The sequence below is a fragment of the Protopterus annectens genome, chromosome 8.part1 (genome assembly GCF_019279795.1).
Source record: "Protopterus annectens isolate FY-2018-M chromosome 8.part1, PAN1.0, whole genome shotgun sequence".
NCBI lineage: Eukaryota > Metazoa > Chordata > Ceratodontiformes > Protopteridae > Protopterus > Protopterus annectens.
This window is the reverse complement of record NC_056742.1, coordinates 479,177,719-479,194,881: the sequence shown is the minus strand read 5'-3', so window position 1 is coordinate 479,194,881 and position 17,163 is coordinate 479,177,719. Positions and strand designations below refer to the sequence as shown.

Genomic DNA, 17,163 nt, shown 5'->3' with positions numbered 1-17,163 from the left:
CAACGTGGTGGAACTATTTCACACCAAAACTATACAGGAGTAAAGACCTTCTTACTGAAAATTTCTGTGCCAAAATATTTATCCTGTTATTTTCAATTTGCTGAGAACAATAATAACCTTTCATGCAGGCCATAATAGGGATTATCAAGACTTGTTGATACTAAGAGACCATCTGCTCAGCCCTTTCTGGTAACAGTCTATCAATGGTTAGGCATTTATCAAACTCCCAGTGTCACCTACTATAATTAGTTACACTTTTAGTAAATTTGACTTAGAAAAATGTATTTCTAACATGTTTAGTAATTTACCCAACTATATAATTAATTATTTAATTCATGTCATATAAGAAGTGTATGTTAGCATTCATGAATGATGTAGAAGAAATGAATTGCTATTAAACAAAGAATGTTTACAGATAGATAGATATAATTAAAATAAAACATAATCATAATGAAACTAACGCATTGTTTTTCAGGTTCTCTCGTACCTGTCCAGTCTGTTGATTTGCATGGTGACAATGGAAATGAATCAGATCATAAATGGAGTTATTTTCTGCTTAACTATTACCAGTGGCATTTGTAGTAATATACTGATTCTGCTAATCTTGTCCTGCATTGCATACAAGGAAAGAAAAATGATGCCTTCTGAGACCATACTTTCTACTTTGTCAGCAGCAAACCTGTTGCTTCTATTTACTTTAGGGCTCCCAGACTGTCTCCTTATATTTGGTGTGAAATATTTTTACAGTGACCTTGGTTGCAAATTCGATGCACATTTCATGAGGTCATCTCGGGTAATGATCATTGGTCTAACCAGTTTACTGAGCTGCTTCCAGGGAGCAACATTAGCCTCTGCTAATCCCATGTGGGCAATTATTAAAGCCAAAATGCAGAAATACCTCATGCTTCTCATAGCATTAATTGTAACTCTTAGTACTGTGTCCAGTTTAAGTTCAGCATTGTATCCTGTTGTTAGTACCAATACTACAGACCAAACACGCACTGTCAATCTGGGGTTCTGCTTTTCTATCTATCCTAATGCCTTTTTATTTGCACTTATTGGAAACATTTCCTTTGCTAGAGATGTAACATTTGTAGCCCTTATGGCTTTGGCAAGCACTTACATCCTTGTGACTTTGCGCAAACATGGAAAACAGATGAAAGGGAAGAGAAGCTCTGATCGAAACCAAGAAAACTCAGCGGAACAGCAAGCAGCGAAAATGGTTGTGACATTTGTTACCATCTATGTGTTAATTTTTGGAACAGAGAACCTCATCTGGATTTACCAGGTTTTGGTTGCTGAAGAAAACAATATTGCACTTAATGTCACTAAGGTTTATCTACAATTTTGTTTCTCCACTGCCTTTCCTTTTGTGCTGATTGCTTTTAATAAGAAAGTTAGATGTCAGCTGAGGTGTTAAGTTATATAACAATGTGTCATATCTGCATGGTCATGAGGGCTTTATTCATAAGATTATGTATGTACTGCAGATCTCTACCACCGGGCTACCCAGCCTACGTCTGTAGATTCACTGAATATGAAGACTAATAATGTTTAGAGATTTCCTTTCTTAAATAAATTTACAAGGTAAATTCTGCTGTGTCAAAGCCAGTTTTGCTGTAGTATTGTTTGAAATTATGCCTCATTAAATGAATGAGCCAAATTATTAGCATACAAAAATGTTATGAGGCACAGGGGCACACAATACAAAGTTCTGTAAACTTTTGTACTTTTATATATCTATAACTGTCTGTTTATCTGTCTATACACACACACACACACACACACACACACACACACACACACACACACACACACACACACGCGCGCGCGCACGCATGTGCAAGCTCATGCACATGCACACACACCACAGTCTCCATACCTGTCCCTAACTTGTCTGCCAGCCTGCTTTTCCCAAATCCTGTGGTAGATTAAGTGCCATTATAGCATTTAACTATTATGCTTTGATGAGTCATGTATCCCACCAAGCCCTATCCTTGTACCACTGTTGGTGAGATTATGGCATTTTAATTGTAATTCCTGGTAGTCTAATTCATGAACCCACCCCCGATTCATGTACTGCCATTCATGCCATTACAACACTTTAAGAGTAATCCCTGGTGGTCTGCTGGATCCCCCACCAGGTTCAAAGAAGGAGGTAGAACATGGCCTTTTGACCGAGTTCAATACCATGACATGGTGAGGGCAGCCATGCTTAGCTACACAGCTGACCAATTTCTTGAATTGCTCTGCCATATAGATGCTTTCCTGGAAGTGGCTCTGGGTAAAGATCACATGACTGATTAGTATATGCCTCTGTTCCCAGAATGCCTTATTAGCATTCAGCATGATCTCAGCATCAACCCTAAACTGTGCTGTATGACTTTGTGGAAAAGGACAGTTCAGCACTATGTTAGGGTGGTTGCTGAATCTGGAAAAGGTATTGGTATGCATACATGGAGCTGTACACATCACAGTATCTTCATGAATCCCCCAGAGTTCTTACAAAATGCCAAAAAATTTAAATTGCAAAGCTTTTTTGCAGGGGGTCACATGGAGTACTGCATCCACATCTCCCCACAAACTTAAATATATTAACTCTGAGATTGCACAATACAGGAGAAAAGGTGAAAATATCTTACCTGATATTCTGCATTCTCACTCCCATCAGCACTTTGCAAATTCAATGTGTTCAATGTGCATGTTATTCAATCACTTGGATTCGAATAGTAGGCACTTGACAAGAGTGCACTTCAACTACACCACAGGGAAATGTCTAACGATATAGACATAGTTAGAAATATAGATATAGATATAGATATAGGTATAGATATAAATATAGATGTAGGTATAGATATAGTCTATATAGATATAGATATATATATAGATTTGATAGAGATTGTCACAATAGTCCATCCAACTTTGATTGCGGGGCACCGTTTTACATCACATATGCACTAAAATAATGTGTAGAGAAGTATTTAATTAAAGTTCTGAAATGTGACTGAGGGTCAAAATTGTAGTTTATCAGGAAGGCAAGGCCCACTTATAGACATTTATGCCTGTAAAACTTATGATCTTTTAATTTTAATTAAAAGGAATATGCAGATACAGATTGGTACATTTGTCAACTGTAGTTGCATGTTGTTATAAATCACAGGATTGTCATGTAAATCTCTGAAACTTAAAAATATTAAAATATTACTTGCTGCCCTTGATTATATCAGATGGAGAGGGTAAAAATTATGAATTAGCATCAAATTGTTTAAATGCAACCTCCTGGATTTTCTGCATATCTTAAGATAAGCTTACCTGTTCACAGTCAAGTCCAGTAAGTATGATTTACTTTCAGATTTGTAAAATAAAATCTTAATGTCAGTACCGGATTTCCATTTTTTTGGTGATGTATTAAGTGGTGTGAAAGCTGTTACGTGATGATGTAAATTTTCGTGAACTTTTACCTTTTATGCTAACCTCATTTCAAGTGCACATTTCTAAAGGTGTATCTGTACCAGGTACAAAAGATGTCAAACTTGCAATAACTAAAAGCAAATTTGTTGGTAGATATTCTCAGAATGCTGATTTTTGGGATAAGGATGCAGATTGTGCTTACACACATCCTCAGAAGTGTGTACACACACACACACACACACACACACACACACACACACACACACACACACACACACACACACACACACATTACTACATATTTTTGAGAAGCTTTAATTTCCTTTCATTTAGTGGCATTTTATAATCCAGCCATGAATTTCTAAATATTTTCTTGTAGCCCTTCTGTACCATTTACTGTGTACATCTAACTCCATCTTTATTATTACAGGATACAGATTCTAGAACTCTGCCACCAATGATTACTATCCATTGTACATTACAATCATTTAAATAAGCAATAACATTATCAGTGAAATACAGGATGGCTCCGGTTGTTGTGAGGCCTGAACATTGCAAGAACATTATTTCCTGATAATGCTCACCCTGGAGGGCATTATTGCACTTTGATAATGGGGAATCCTTTAAACTGCAATTTTTTTAACTAGTATACATTTTTTATAATTTTAATGTAAAATAATTCTTACGTCTAATGTTTCAATTTTGGTGTAGTGTATGTAATTGCTGTATTTACATGCAAAACATGTTATGTAAGTATTTATTTATTTTATTTTTATTTTATTTTACATTTGTTTACTGGGAAAGTCCGACTGGACACAGGTCTATTTTCAGCAGAGGCCCGGGGAGAAAAGCTCCACACAAAACATAAAATATAAAACAAACAGGTGAAGTAAACAATATATGGTCTATGGTAATCAAGTTATAATATAGTCAGTGTCCAAATACATATAGAATAAAGATGAGAAACACTGGATTTTAATTTTGTAAAGTACGTAGTAAACACTATATACATTCTTTACATTAATGTTGGTGGCGTATTTATATAATCAGATGCACAAGTGACATCACTTATTATGGCATTATAAATGGGAAAAATCTTATGCTACCATCCTACACTTGGGTTGAAATCAGACAGGAGCTGTAAGTGGGTAAAAGGGTGGTAAGATGATATAATTACTGAGTTGTTGTTGCTAGTAGTGTGGGTGAACTGGCATAACTGAGAGGTGAGCATTGTGAGGTGGAAATATAGGAGAAGGTTGAGTAGTGAACATAATGTTTAGGTGATAAAATAGTTTAAGATTTTGGGTCAGTATAAGCCAAGTAGAAACAAGAAAAGTGGGTTTTACAATACTTCTGATTGGTTAGTTGTGTTGGTCGAAAAGAAAAAAGTATGGCATATTGAGTTGGGGTGAAAAAGATTATTAAATAAGTGTTTATCCTGGGGAATTACAGGAGCATAACCAATTATTTATGCAGTGTGCTTTGAGGTGCTTTTTAAATATTGTAGTGGATCTAATGAAGGTCAACTGGGTAGGTAGGGTATTCCAAGCCTTGGAAATAAGGTAATTGAAGAGAGATTTACCTGCATCATTATTTATTTTGATGACTTCCAGGTGGTTTTGGGTGCTAGATCTTAAGGTTCTTGATGTAGAATATAGTTTAGTTAGATTATGGGGTGCTGGAGTTTTAGCTGGGTAGTAGTACAGTTTGTGGGCTAATGCCAATTGATTGAGTTTCAGAAGCTGAGGTAGCTTAAGACAGTTTAGTTTTTTCAGAGCATCACAATGATGGTTTCTATATTGGGATTCAGTAGCAAATCTAGCAATCTTGCAATAACAAGATTCCAGTTTGTCCACAGATATGCTCGTACACACACACACACACACACACACACACACACACACACACACACACACACACACACACACACACACACACACACACACACACACACGCATACAGGTTTCTTGACTGAGTGAGTACACACACAGGTCCAGCAGTTATAGTGCTCTTTGCTTTAGATGTTTTATTTTGTTCAAATGAATAAGAAAGTCATATGGTGAAAGCCATTAGAATTGCACACCACTCCCAATTCTTTCAACTTTCACTGATTTTTCTCGGTCCATTGAAAATATTATAATTTTCTAGCAAACCAGTGAAGATTAATGTCAATCACTGAAGTCAGACAGTATAGTTTCATACTTTTTATTGTACAGAAAATGCTTGTTGATAATGGTTAAATTTAAAACTGTCCCTAATTATAGGTCCATTTTTACCTTTATCTGGAATTCTTGATCAAAGAAGTTGCAAAATATGCACTTACTCTTGTTCACTTTCTGACTCTCTCTCTCACTCCCTCACTGTCTTTTTCTCTCTCTCTCTCTCTCTGTCTCTCTCTCTCTCTCTCACACACACACACACACACACACACACACACACACACACACACACACACACACACACACACACACACACTCACTGCTTTTTTTCTTTACTTTCTTTACTTTTTTATTTTATGCCAGAATCCGCCACATAACACAAGCACTCAGGTCACTCCAGAACAAGTACAAATATGACTCTGTCATTGTTCATGTTGGTGTGAATGACCTGAGACGTACCTCCCTGGACTACATGAAAAGAGACATGGAAGAGCTCTCTGATCATGTAGCCCAGGCTGGTATGACCCTGACCCTGAGTAACATCCTGCCCTCACCAAGAATGATACCTCAGTATAAAAAAAAAATGATCAATTTCAGCAATTGCCTAAGCATCTGGTGTCATTTAAAGGGGATCCAGTGTCCCTCAGCCTGGGACGACGTGCTCGACAAGCCACGTTGCTTCGAGAGAGAAGGCTTGCACCTGTCACCCCTAGGCTTTCGAATACTGGCCAAGGCTCTTGCTGCCCCCATAGTGCCTTTTTTAGTCAAGGATCAAAAGTCAAACTCACCTCCGTAAACAGCAGAATTAACAAAAAACTGAGGGTTATGCTACTCAACGCCAGGAGTTTAAATCTCAAAATGCACACGCTCGAAGCGCTACTCATGAAACCTGGTTCAAGGCTCCAGAGAGCACCCCAGCACTACCGGGCTACGACTCATACCACACATGTCAGCCACAGAACATGGACCGAAAAACAAAAGGAGGGGGTGTATCCATATTCATCAAAGATACCTACACCTCCAGGTTAGTGGCACAGCATGATACCTCTGAGATCATCCATGTGCAACTAACATCGGGCAAATCGGCAATGCAAATTGTGGCCTGCTACAGATCACCCTCCATGACCCAGGACCACCACTCCACCTTTCTGGAGACATTGGAAAACATGAAGGTCCTACCAAACACCCTGAAATTGGGCGATTTCAATTACCCTACCATTCACTGGGAAAACTACTCAAGTACAAATTCCCAGGCCCAGCACTTCCTGGAATTCATCAACTCAAATGCCCTGGATCAGCTGGTAAACTCCCCTACCAGAGGTGAAAACATATTGGACCTGGTCATCACCAACATGGGCGACAGGGGTTCCACACTGGTGGTCAACCCGTCACTGGTTAGATCAGACCATAAACTAATCACTCTGGATGTCCACACCCCACCACCACCCCCAACTAAGGAAACCACAGTAAAAAACTTTTCTAAAGCAAACTTCACCTTACTTAAGACAGAGGTGGTAAGTTTCACAGCCCCCACGCTAAAGGATAATGCTGCCCAAGATGCAGAAACATTTACAAATGCACTCTATGAGCACCTAAAAGGCTGCATGGATCATGCCATCCCTAGGAAAACCAAGACTCACTCCTCTAAGAGAAGGAAACCAGTTTGGTGGACCCCTGCAATGAACAGGCTATACAATAGAAAGAGGAAACTAGTTCAGAAAAAAAAGCAAATCCCAAGAAGGAAAGACATCCCTGATCAGTATCAGTAAGAAACTAAGGTCCCTCATGAAATCATCCAAGGCTAACTTCGAAAGAAAAATAGCCAAGGATCAAAAGATAACCACAAAGCCTTCTTTAGCTATGTTAAGAATCTAAGTGGCAACTCACAGATATGCACTAAACTAGTGCAAAATAGCACAAAATATACTGAACCTACTGATATTGCCAACATCCTGGCAGATAAATTCAGTGCAAACTTCACCCCCCTCTCACCTCCAAAAGGGCCCACAACAATACCAGAAAAGTGTGGTGTCCCAAAAATCACAGACACACAGGTGAAAACAACCCTTTCAAAAGCCAAAAACACAGCATCAATGGGACCAGATGGTGTCCCAGGCTGCGTCTTGCATGAACTACAGAACAAACTAACCCCCCGCCTAAACACGTTGTTCATCCTCAGCCTCTCTACAGGCTACGTGCCCATAGAATGGCACACAGCAATGGTTATTCCTCTCCACAAAGGAGGGGTCACAATTGACCCTGGTAACTATTGCCCCATAAGCCTGACTAGACTGGCCTGCAAGGCTATGGAGCGCATTATCATGGAACTCATTAACAAAGACATTGGGAACCTCCAAACACTTGACCTGACCCAGTTCGGCTTTGCTAAGGGCAGATCATGCCTACTAAACCCGGTTGACTTCTTCAAGACAGTCACCAAGGCCATAGATGAGGGAAAGGTGGTTCACACAGCCTATCTTGACCTCGCTAAGGCTTTCGACACCATTCCCCACTCGGGTATTACAGAAAAACTCACCAGCCTGAACATAAACCCGTACGTCATGAGATGGGTTATCAACTGGCTTACAGACAGAACTCACACGGTAAGAATAGCAGGTTCCAGGTCTGACTCTAAACCAGTCACAAGTGGTGTCCCACAAAGCTTAGTCCTGGGACCCCTACTGTTCAGCATGGCTAACCAAGTTCGCCGATGACTGCAAACTGGGAGTCATAATTGACTCTCCGGCTGACATGGACATCCTCCAAAAGGGCCTTACTGAGATGGACACCTGGTGTCAAAGTCATGGCCTCAAGCTAAATGCCAAAAAATGCATAGTCATCCTGTTTGGAAAAAACAAAACACCCATGAATTACCACATAGGTGGCAGCCCCCTTAATACAAAAGAGGTAATAAGAGATTTGGGGACCCTGGTAGATAGTAATCTCTCCTTTGACAATCATATTGCCAAAGAAGTTAGAAAATCCTTCTATGTGGCCCATCTAATTGCTAAAGGGTTCACATCTAGAAATAAAGAGGTTATAGTGCCCCTCTACTCATCACTCATTAGACCCATCATAGAGTATAATGCCCCATTTGGGATGTACCTCACAAGACACTTCCAACAGCTGGAAAGACCACAAAAGTACCTCACCAAGAGGATTACTGGCCTCAAACATATGTCCTATGCAACCCGACTGAAAAAGCTATGTCTGTACTCAGTGGCATATCGCTTACTCAGAGGTGATCTCTGCCTGACTTACAAAGCCATGTCCAACTCAGAATTGATGGACATGCTCCACCTAAAGAAATCCAAGTCACTGCGAGCCACGTGCTCTAGTGAGTTAAACCTCGCCACAACAATAATTAGAATATGTTGGAGGGATAGATTCCTGTCACAGAGACTCCCCATGCTTTGGAACAAAACTCCAAATTACATCAGGCAGAGCCCCTCACTAACACTCTTCAAGAGAAACCTTGACGAGTGGATGGGTAACAGAAAATACACCCCTGGGATCACTTCATTGGCACTGCTTGACAGAGGATCAGTTAATTAATCAATGGGGTGGCAGAAAGCCAACACACTCTGGCTAGGCTTATAAATGCCCTCAGGCAGATAGCCTAGTACCTACCTATGAACCTATGAACTTATGAACCTATGCTTGTTAAACAACAAAGCTATGTTTAGTGAGCATTGAAAAAATGGCAGCCATTTTTTTAGTCCATGCTTCACACTCTTTAACATGCTGCTGTGTTTTTTAGCTGGTGATATCTGTACACCAGTGCCTTGTTAGAGAACATTCATTGTCCAGTAGGTATTGATATAAGATTTGCCCATTATCTAAGAAGACTATAAAATCTCACTTGTTTAACCACTACTCCTTTAAATGCTTCTGGCCTGCATTCTAACTCAGACTAAGAAGCTCGTACACTTACTGCTACCCTAACAACTCATTTTATTTTATCAAACACGTTTAGCCATCTTTAACACAACCATACCAGGATGTGCAGTTTAACATGAAGGCTAAAATTGTTTATACTCTTCTATAATTGAAATGCTGTTTTACTTCTGCCTTCATATCTCCAATGAACTTGCCTTCAGTACATTTAACCAGATACTCTGTGTTAGTCCTGTATGTTGACTGATCCTAATATTGCAGGGCACTGGTATTCAGCAACGTAGTGTGAAGAGGTGAACAAGTGTCTGCACACACTAGGTCTAACATTCTGGTGTTCAGTGGTATGACCCATAGACATGTTTAGAAGTAGAATGCTGGCTTTCAAAGGATTGTCTGCATTTAGATTCTGCACAACATTGCATACTACACAATGTCTACCTGTGATACAAAAATTCCCAGTTGCTGTGTGCTGTGATGTGCCTCAACAGTAAAGTGCATCACAGCACAGCAGGAAATAGCCAATTAACAAGGTATGTGTCAGACAGATAACATATTAGCTTCTTAACAGCCTTTTCCATACTTTGCTGTGCTCTGCTGTCAAGCATAACAGGAATTCATAATGAATTGTCATTTAATATGCATGACAGTGCATCTGGGACAGGTCATTACCATATTATGTCAATGAAGGCATCTGATGCTTTGTAAGGTCCTATTGCTGGGGAATTAAGCAGTATCACTTCTTCTGTGGGTAAGGACAAGTTTTCTTGTGGTATCAGATTTACCTGCCCCATTACTGCTATTGTTTTCTATCATGCTACAGAGTTACTTTACTTTATGTTTTTTATTTATTTAGTTAGTTAGTTTACCTTTAAGTTGATGCACTGCTCAGTTCTTATGCTTAGAAAACATCAGGGGAAGGAGGGTTAATTGCTAACAAACAGCACACTGTTTTCATGCAGTTGGAATCTCATAGGTTGGACCACACATATACACATGGTGTACTGTTTGTAAAACACATATGATCTTGGAGAGGGGTAATTTGCACATGTGGTGTGCATGACACATTGTGTATACACAGTAGCATAAGCTCGCATACAAGATCTTGCCCCATTATGTGCAAATCTTTATACGTTACAATGGGCTTTGGGACAGTTAAACTGCATACCAGATCTAATCTCCTGCACTCAGTGTTGTATGTATAGCACCTTAAGGCCTTATATTTTTTGAGATTATATCTTGCATTTACTTCATATTCTCATATCATGACAATGTTTTCACCGAAATGGACCCCTTTGAACCATTCTGCTCGTCTAAATGCATTTGAAAAAAGTGTACCAATTCTCTATTTGATTCAGAAATTCAGAAATATATTTTTGCCATAAGAACTGGAGTTCTTAATTGATAAAATAAATAACTTCATTAATAAAAATAGGACACTAATTTTAAATAAATATAGAAAAATAATGTAGCTGATATTTCCTGCATACACATTAAGAAGATGGAAATAGCAATGCTAAGTAACATACTCACAGTTGCAGGCTATAAAAAGCTTGCAGTGATACTGTTTTATGTCTCATATCTCTAAATTGACTCCTAATAAATAAAAGTTTATATTTACTATTTTGTGGTAGATGGGGATTCAGCTAGTGTCTGTATCCATTTGGGGATGCCTATAAATGACCTTCCATGGCTGTGGTTTCATGGAGCTGAATAAAGAAAGGATATTATTACTGAGTTGATGACACTGTCTTTGCTACTTATTTATTACTTACGTGTCACTATTTGGCTTTTTTCAAAGAGGAATAGAGTATTACAAATGAGTAGTGATGGCCTACAGAAGAAGGCCATGGTTTCTTTGATACTGTACATTATCTGAAAGCAGACATGATTTTCCATTGTTCTGGTACAAATATTATCAGCCATAATGATCTATATATTTTTTACCTACATAAGAACCATTTGCGAGTTTAGAATTTTTGGTAATGCACATTGATGAAGAAGTTAACCTTTACTACAGGAGAGTTTAGGAAAGATATGCCTAAAGAAAAGAAAAAAGAAAACTTTTGAGTATTGTGATAATGTGTTGGGTTGAACAGTAGTACGTATGAGACAGATGGGACTGAATCATGTGCTCCAAGATGTATCTATACTATATCACAATGGTGGGTGGGGACTGGATTCATAAGCAATTACATCTTTCACAATGGTGACAGATCTACTAGCTCTAGCAATGTATAAGCATAAAACCCTGCTATTGGATAAAATATCTCAGGTTCAGTTAGCAGCTTGGCCACCTGCAGGGCTGGGAGTGGAGGGTGGGAGTGAATTTTCAATACTGGCTCATCCACCCTGGGGGGAGGGAGGTGGCTCTGGCTCACCACATGGATGACACCTAGCGGGATGTGACTTATCTGTGGAGCATGAGCCTTTGAGCATGTGCCATCATACTGCCCAGACTCACAGCCAAATCAGTATTATCCAGCAGTCAGTATGCAGCAGAGCACAGAAAGTCAGCAGGAGGAACGGTGGTCCTTCTTTGGGGGACATTAGACTGGTTTGAAGGACCATCAAATAGGCCTACTGCCTACTACCCAGGTCGCACCACTGGGGAATAAATTGCCCAATTAGACTACACAGCTAGAAATAATTGGACCTTGCTGGTGCTCCATGAAATGAATAGGCCAGTTGGGTACCAATAGAGGAGCCATCATGACAGATTCATGAAGACTAGACCATGTTGCAGGCCTCTGTTTTCCTATTTTCCTTTTTGTTACCAGGTTTTGATGGTATTGTATATGTCTGATCTACCCCTTGCATCTGGGGGTTTCATATAGTATAGAGATACTCTATAATGGAGGAAGGGCTACTTAATAACAGGAAGTTACATTAAAGGCTAAAAAGGAAATGTTCCAAACATGGATATACTTTTCAATGCCTTCACTGGTATTAATGACATATATTTCTTTGATGACAAAAATATTTTAAAAGCAATGATTTATTACAGATGCATTCAAATGCTACTTGATACACAAGTATTGATTTTTGTCTCTTGCTAAGTCAGCTAACGTCATTTGTTAAAATTATGCTAAATATGTTCTTAAGAAGTGTCATTAGTCTGTATTTTTAATGGAGGGTATGTAAATACTTACTTGGACTGATATTATACAATAATGCTTTTTTTTTCTCCATTTCTTTCCCACTTCAACTTTCAGTTTATGAGTACATAGTTGTCTTGCATATGACCTTGAACTAGGGTTCTACAATGTTTTCTTGTTTAGTACTTAAGAACTTCAAGTATAACTGCATTAAGTTTTGTTTATTGTTCAACTGAACTTGGTTTGTCCAATATGTTATGTGTACCCTTTTGTGGAGCTATGTTGATTTTTTGTAGTGATTATAGATTTTAATATGTTTATTTATTTCAAAGTTCATGTTGACACGTTGAATTTATCATTTTTTGTTGTTCTTTTTGTTACTGGAGATGGAAAAAGCCAACATTATAAAATACATGTCTACTATATACGTTTAGATTGTACTCAAAAGATTTCTACACATCTCAAGTATATGAAACTGTTTTTAGTCGGAATGTCAATTGACTTTCTAGTCCTGAAATAAAAGATATACATTTGCCTATTAATCAATCAAATCTAAAAGTGAAACATTTTTTTTTACAAGACATACATCTGTCACTTGTGGGGCACTGTAAATTGACTGCAGTAGGATTCTCAGCTAATAACAAAATAAAATAAATTTAATTTTGAAGAGCAGATGAACAGACTATGTGCCAAAGCTAATAAAAAGTGAGTTGAGTACTCTTTTTAGCAAAATCTATGCATAATCGTACCACTGTTCCATTATTCACAGCACTGAAAAATCACATACTTACAGAATCATAAAATCAAATAGGCAGACATATTGAAAACAATAGAAAATAAAATGGAAACTATAGGAATGTCATATAGTTTAAAAAGATTGCTGATATATACAGATTTAGCTTATGAAGATTATTTGAGTTGTGTGAAAATATTTTCACTGTATTGTAAAAGGCTGCATGGGAAATTATACTGATGTACTGTGCATAATGGTGGCTCATGTTTAAAATCCATGCAGGGTGAGGGTTTAAGCCTAATCTCTATTCACTGTCTTTGAGAAGCTTGTGTGTTATCCCCACAGTCATTTTCATGAGTTTTTTGCAGAGCCTTCTCACCTCCTCAAAGCACCTTGATTGACTGGTTATTCAAAAGAAGCCATAAATACTGCAAATACCTTTGCTTGAGACTTTGGACTTGATGGAAAAGTGTTCATGATGAATAATTTACATTTACTGTCAACCAAAGAGCTAATTAAGTATTAAGCTATTAAGTATGGTCATTTGATCAAATGTTCTAGAGGGATTCATGATTATAATCAAAGGAAAAATGAGACAGACATCTGTTTATATCTTATTAGTACATAAAATTGTATAGACAGGTATGGAAGTGGTTACTGGAAAGTGTAGCGTGTGCATATCTAGTCTTAAGGGGTCGAAAACTAGAAAAACTCTGAATTTTTTTTGTCTGCACTTAGAGTCAAAAGGAAAAGACACAAACACACACACGCGCACACGCGCACACACACACACACACACACACACACACACACACACACACACACACACACACACGTAAATATATATTAAGCAGCCTTTTTTCCCTGGACTACTATGAGAAATTATCAGAGTAAGATATTAAAGCATAAAATCATTGAAATACTTAGCTGCTAAAAGCAAGTAATACCAACAGGTCAATTAAGCAATACATGACTGAAGCATCACTATATATATGTAAAACATTTGAAAAGTTGTTAAAATTATTGCACCAGTTACCAAAACACAAAAAATATATCAGGTGAGCCAAATTACTTTTTTAAAGGTTTAAGTCTGAGCATTGAGGCATAACTGCCAATCATCTTCTGTTTTATTTTTCCATTATAGATTCAGAATTTCCTATTTTTGAATCTAATAGCACATGATCAACAGCAAAAACCTTAAAGATGAGTGCAAGTTTTTGAACATCTATGAAGTGCATTATTATGCTGATACACCCTAATAGACAGTGAATCATCTTACCAACGTGTAATGCCTCGCATCTGTCATAAGTGGCTAGATAATTAACAACAGGAATCACTGTTATAAACATCTGTAAACTCAGAATTTTTTTTAAAATCTGAAAAAACAATGTTAGGACATGATTCAGTTAAGCAATGTTGTGAACAAAATCTTCAAGAATATGTTCCTGCATTTTTAATCATGGGAACTATTATTAATATGCTGTCATTTTTCAGTAGCTTGGGGTTACTGTCTCTCTTACAAGTAAACAAGGGCTCATTATCAATCATCTTAAATAACTCTAGGGGTAATTCAATAAACCTTACATGGAGCAAATTTCCATGTAGGAATAATGGTAAGATTTGAACATGGAACATGGCTGCTGAGCAATCCAGGAAATAAGGCTCAGGGTGTGCACAAGTATCCTGACACTTTACAGACATGGAGGTGTCTGCAGAATGCAAATCACCTCACGTGCTGGTAAAAATCATGCAAATGAGGTGATTTTGCAATCCAGGAAGCCCAAAGGCACATGTGTAGATGCTCTGTAAGGCTCAAACATGTATGCAGTTGCAAATGGTGTACCGGAGGATAAAGATTAAACAGGGGCTGTAACAGCACAATTAAAAGGTTGTACAAGGTGCAGTAGGCATGCAAATGGCCAAAACTATGGCCAGTGATATAAAAAAGCAATGCAATATATTAAAAATTAAACTTTTTTAAGACATATGTTACATTTAAGCAGTGTGCAGCAACACGCAAACATGCTATCTTGCAAAAAAAATAAATAAAAATAAATAAATAAATAAAAATTGAAAAATATGACATTTAAAGATATTTAGACTTTTTTCCATTATAGTGGCCAGCATGTAGAGTCATACAATGACAGGTTATAGTGGTTGCTAAGGACATAGGCTCTGGTGTAGTGCAGTAACCAGGGTATACACAATTAGGTGTATGTAAATGAGGCAAGTTTATTGACTAGCAAAATGGGCCACCGTGCCCACAGGTACTAATTGTGTAAGGGCTAGAACCATGGTAGTGTAGGCAGAAGAGACAGCTGACATGAAATGGGGGTGTGTCAGGGTTTGTGTAAGCAGATTGGAGCTCAGTGGATCTGCTTGTGCTCAGCTAAGCAGAGCTAAGCAGAGGTGTATGCCTGAGGCTGCTAAGCTATGCTTAGCTGGTTAAAGAAAAGCTAAGCATGACCATTTAGAGGGAAGGGCTCTTTATACTTACCAATGTTTACACTTGCTCCATGGGTTTGTGTGAAGCACCACAGGGCTTAGGAGTGGAAGAAATGAAAAGAAAAACAAAAGGGGTGGATAACCTGGGAAAGCCAATCAAGCATAAATGATTGATAAGCCCTGTTCCACTCACAATGACCCATTCAAACCCCTCAATGATATACCTGGCAGGTGGAATGCATCATAGTCAGCCAATCACAAGGGCTGCATCTGCAGCACACCAGTCTAAAGTATGCATACACCCTTTGTCTGATTTTTCCCATATACTTGGAATCAAAACACCAAAGCGAGCAGGAAATACGTGACAAAAGACAGTTTAATGTTGTTAGCGCTTTCGGAAATAGACTGTGCTTTTCCTTCTTCAGACATAAAACACTCACATTCAAATGTTTTTAAAAGAACAAATCTAGTGTTAATTAATTAATTAGCTGAAGTGAAAAATCAAGATTTAAAGTGAAATACTCTTATTACTTGGCCACTTCTAAATAGTTGCAACCAAAAACAGGTGCATAAAATCCAGCTAAACAACCCTTAGTTTACAGAAATTCATAACAGCCTACATACGTACATTTTAAATACAAATCTCTAGCATTTTTAATCCACCTCTTCACCCTAATGTTCTGGCATTTGAGAAAATGTGCGAATTGGATTTTAGGTCTTTTGTTGACACTGGTTTAAAAGGCAAGAAAGGCTTTCATAACATCAGTGAAAAAGAACGTGACTTTATTAGATTGTTGAATGACTGTAAAATTAGAATGATGAAGCCAGACAAAGGAGGTGGCCTAGTTTGTATGAATCACAGTACTTATATCTCTTGTATGGCTGAATATCTAAACAATTCGATTTACCAACAAGTTTGTCTTAATGAAGTTAATATGGCCTATAGTAAGATTAAGGCCACATTAGCGAACTTTTATTGAAAAAGTAATTGATTTAGATTTGCTTAATTTTAACCATGCCAGCCCCTAGGCTGGCATCTTTATTAGCATCCCTAAGATCCACAAGTGGCTTGTTACCCCCTTTTAGACCCATTGTTGATGGACGTGGGTCAATTACCTATGGTTGTGCCAAGTATGTGGACAGTATTTTAAGGCCTTTAGTAGAGAATGAGCACCAAATATGTAAAGATTCGTGGAGTTTTCTAATGGAACTCAGCAGCATCCTTTTTAAACAGGACTATAAATTATTGACTATTGATGTAAAGGACTTGTACACCGTGATCCCCCAAGAATTGGGGATAGAGTGGATAAGAGATTTCTTACATGCAAGAAAAACTGACAACAATATCACTTACATCGTAGTTACTTTGTTGGAGTTAGTTTTGTTTAACAACTTTATGTGGCTTGAGGGGGATTTTTTTCTC

The 17,163-nt window shown here is 38.0% G+C and overlaps 1 protein-coding gene across 1 annotated transcript in view; it reads left to right on the top strand.

Moving 5' to 3' along the window:
• The first annotated feature begins 517 nt into the window (after window positions 1–517).
• Window positions 518–17,163, top strand: part of LOC122810153 (olfactory receptor class A-like protein 1) — a 72,235-nt gene continuing 55,589 nt past the window's right edge. The window contains exon 1 of the mRNA XM_044081628.1: window positions 518–1,403. Within this exon, the coding sequence (XP_043937563.1) occupies window positions 518–1,403 (886 nt within the window). The remainder of the gene's footprint in view (window positions 1,404–17,163) is intronic.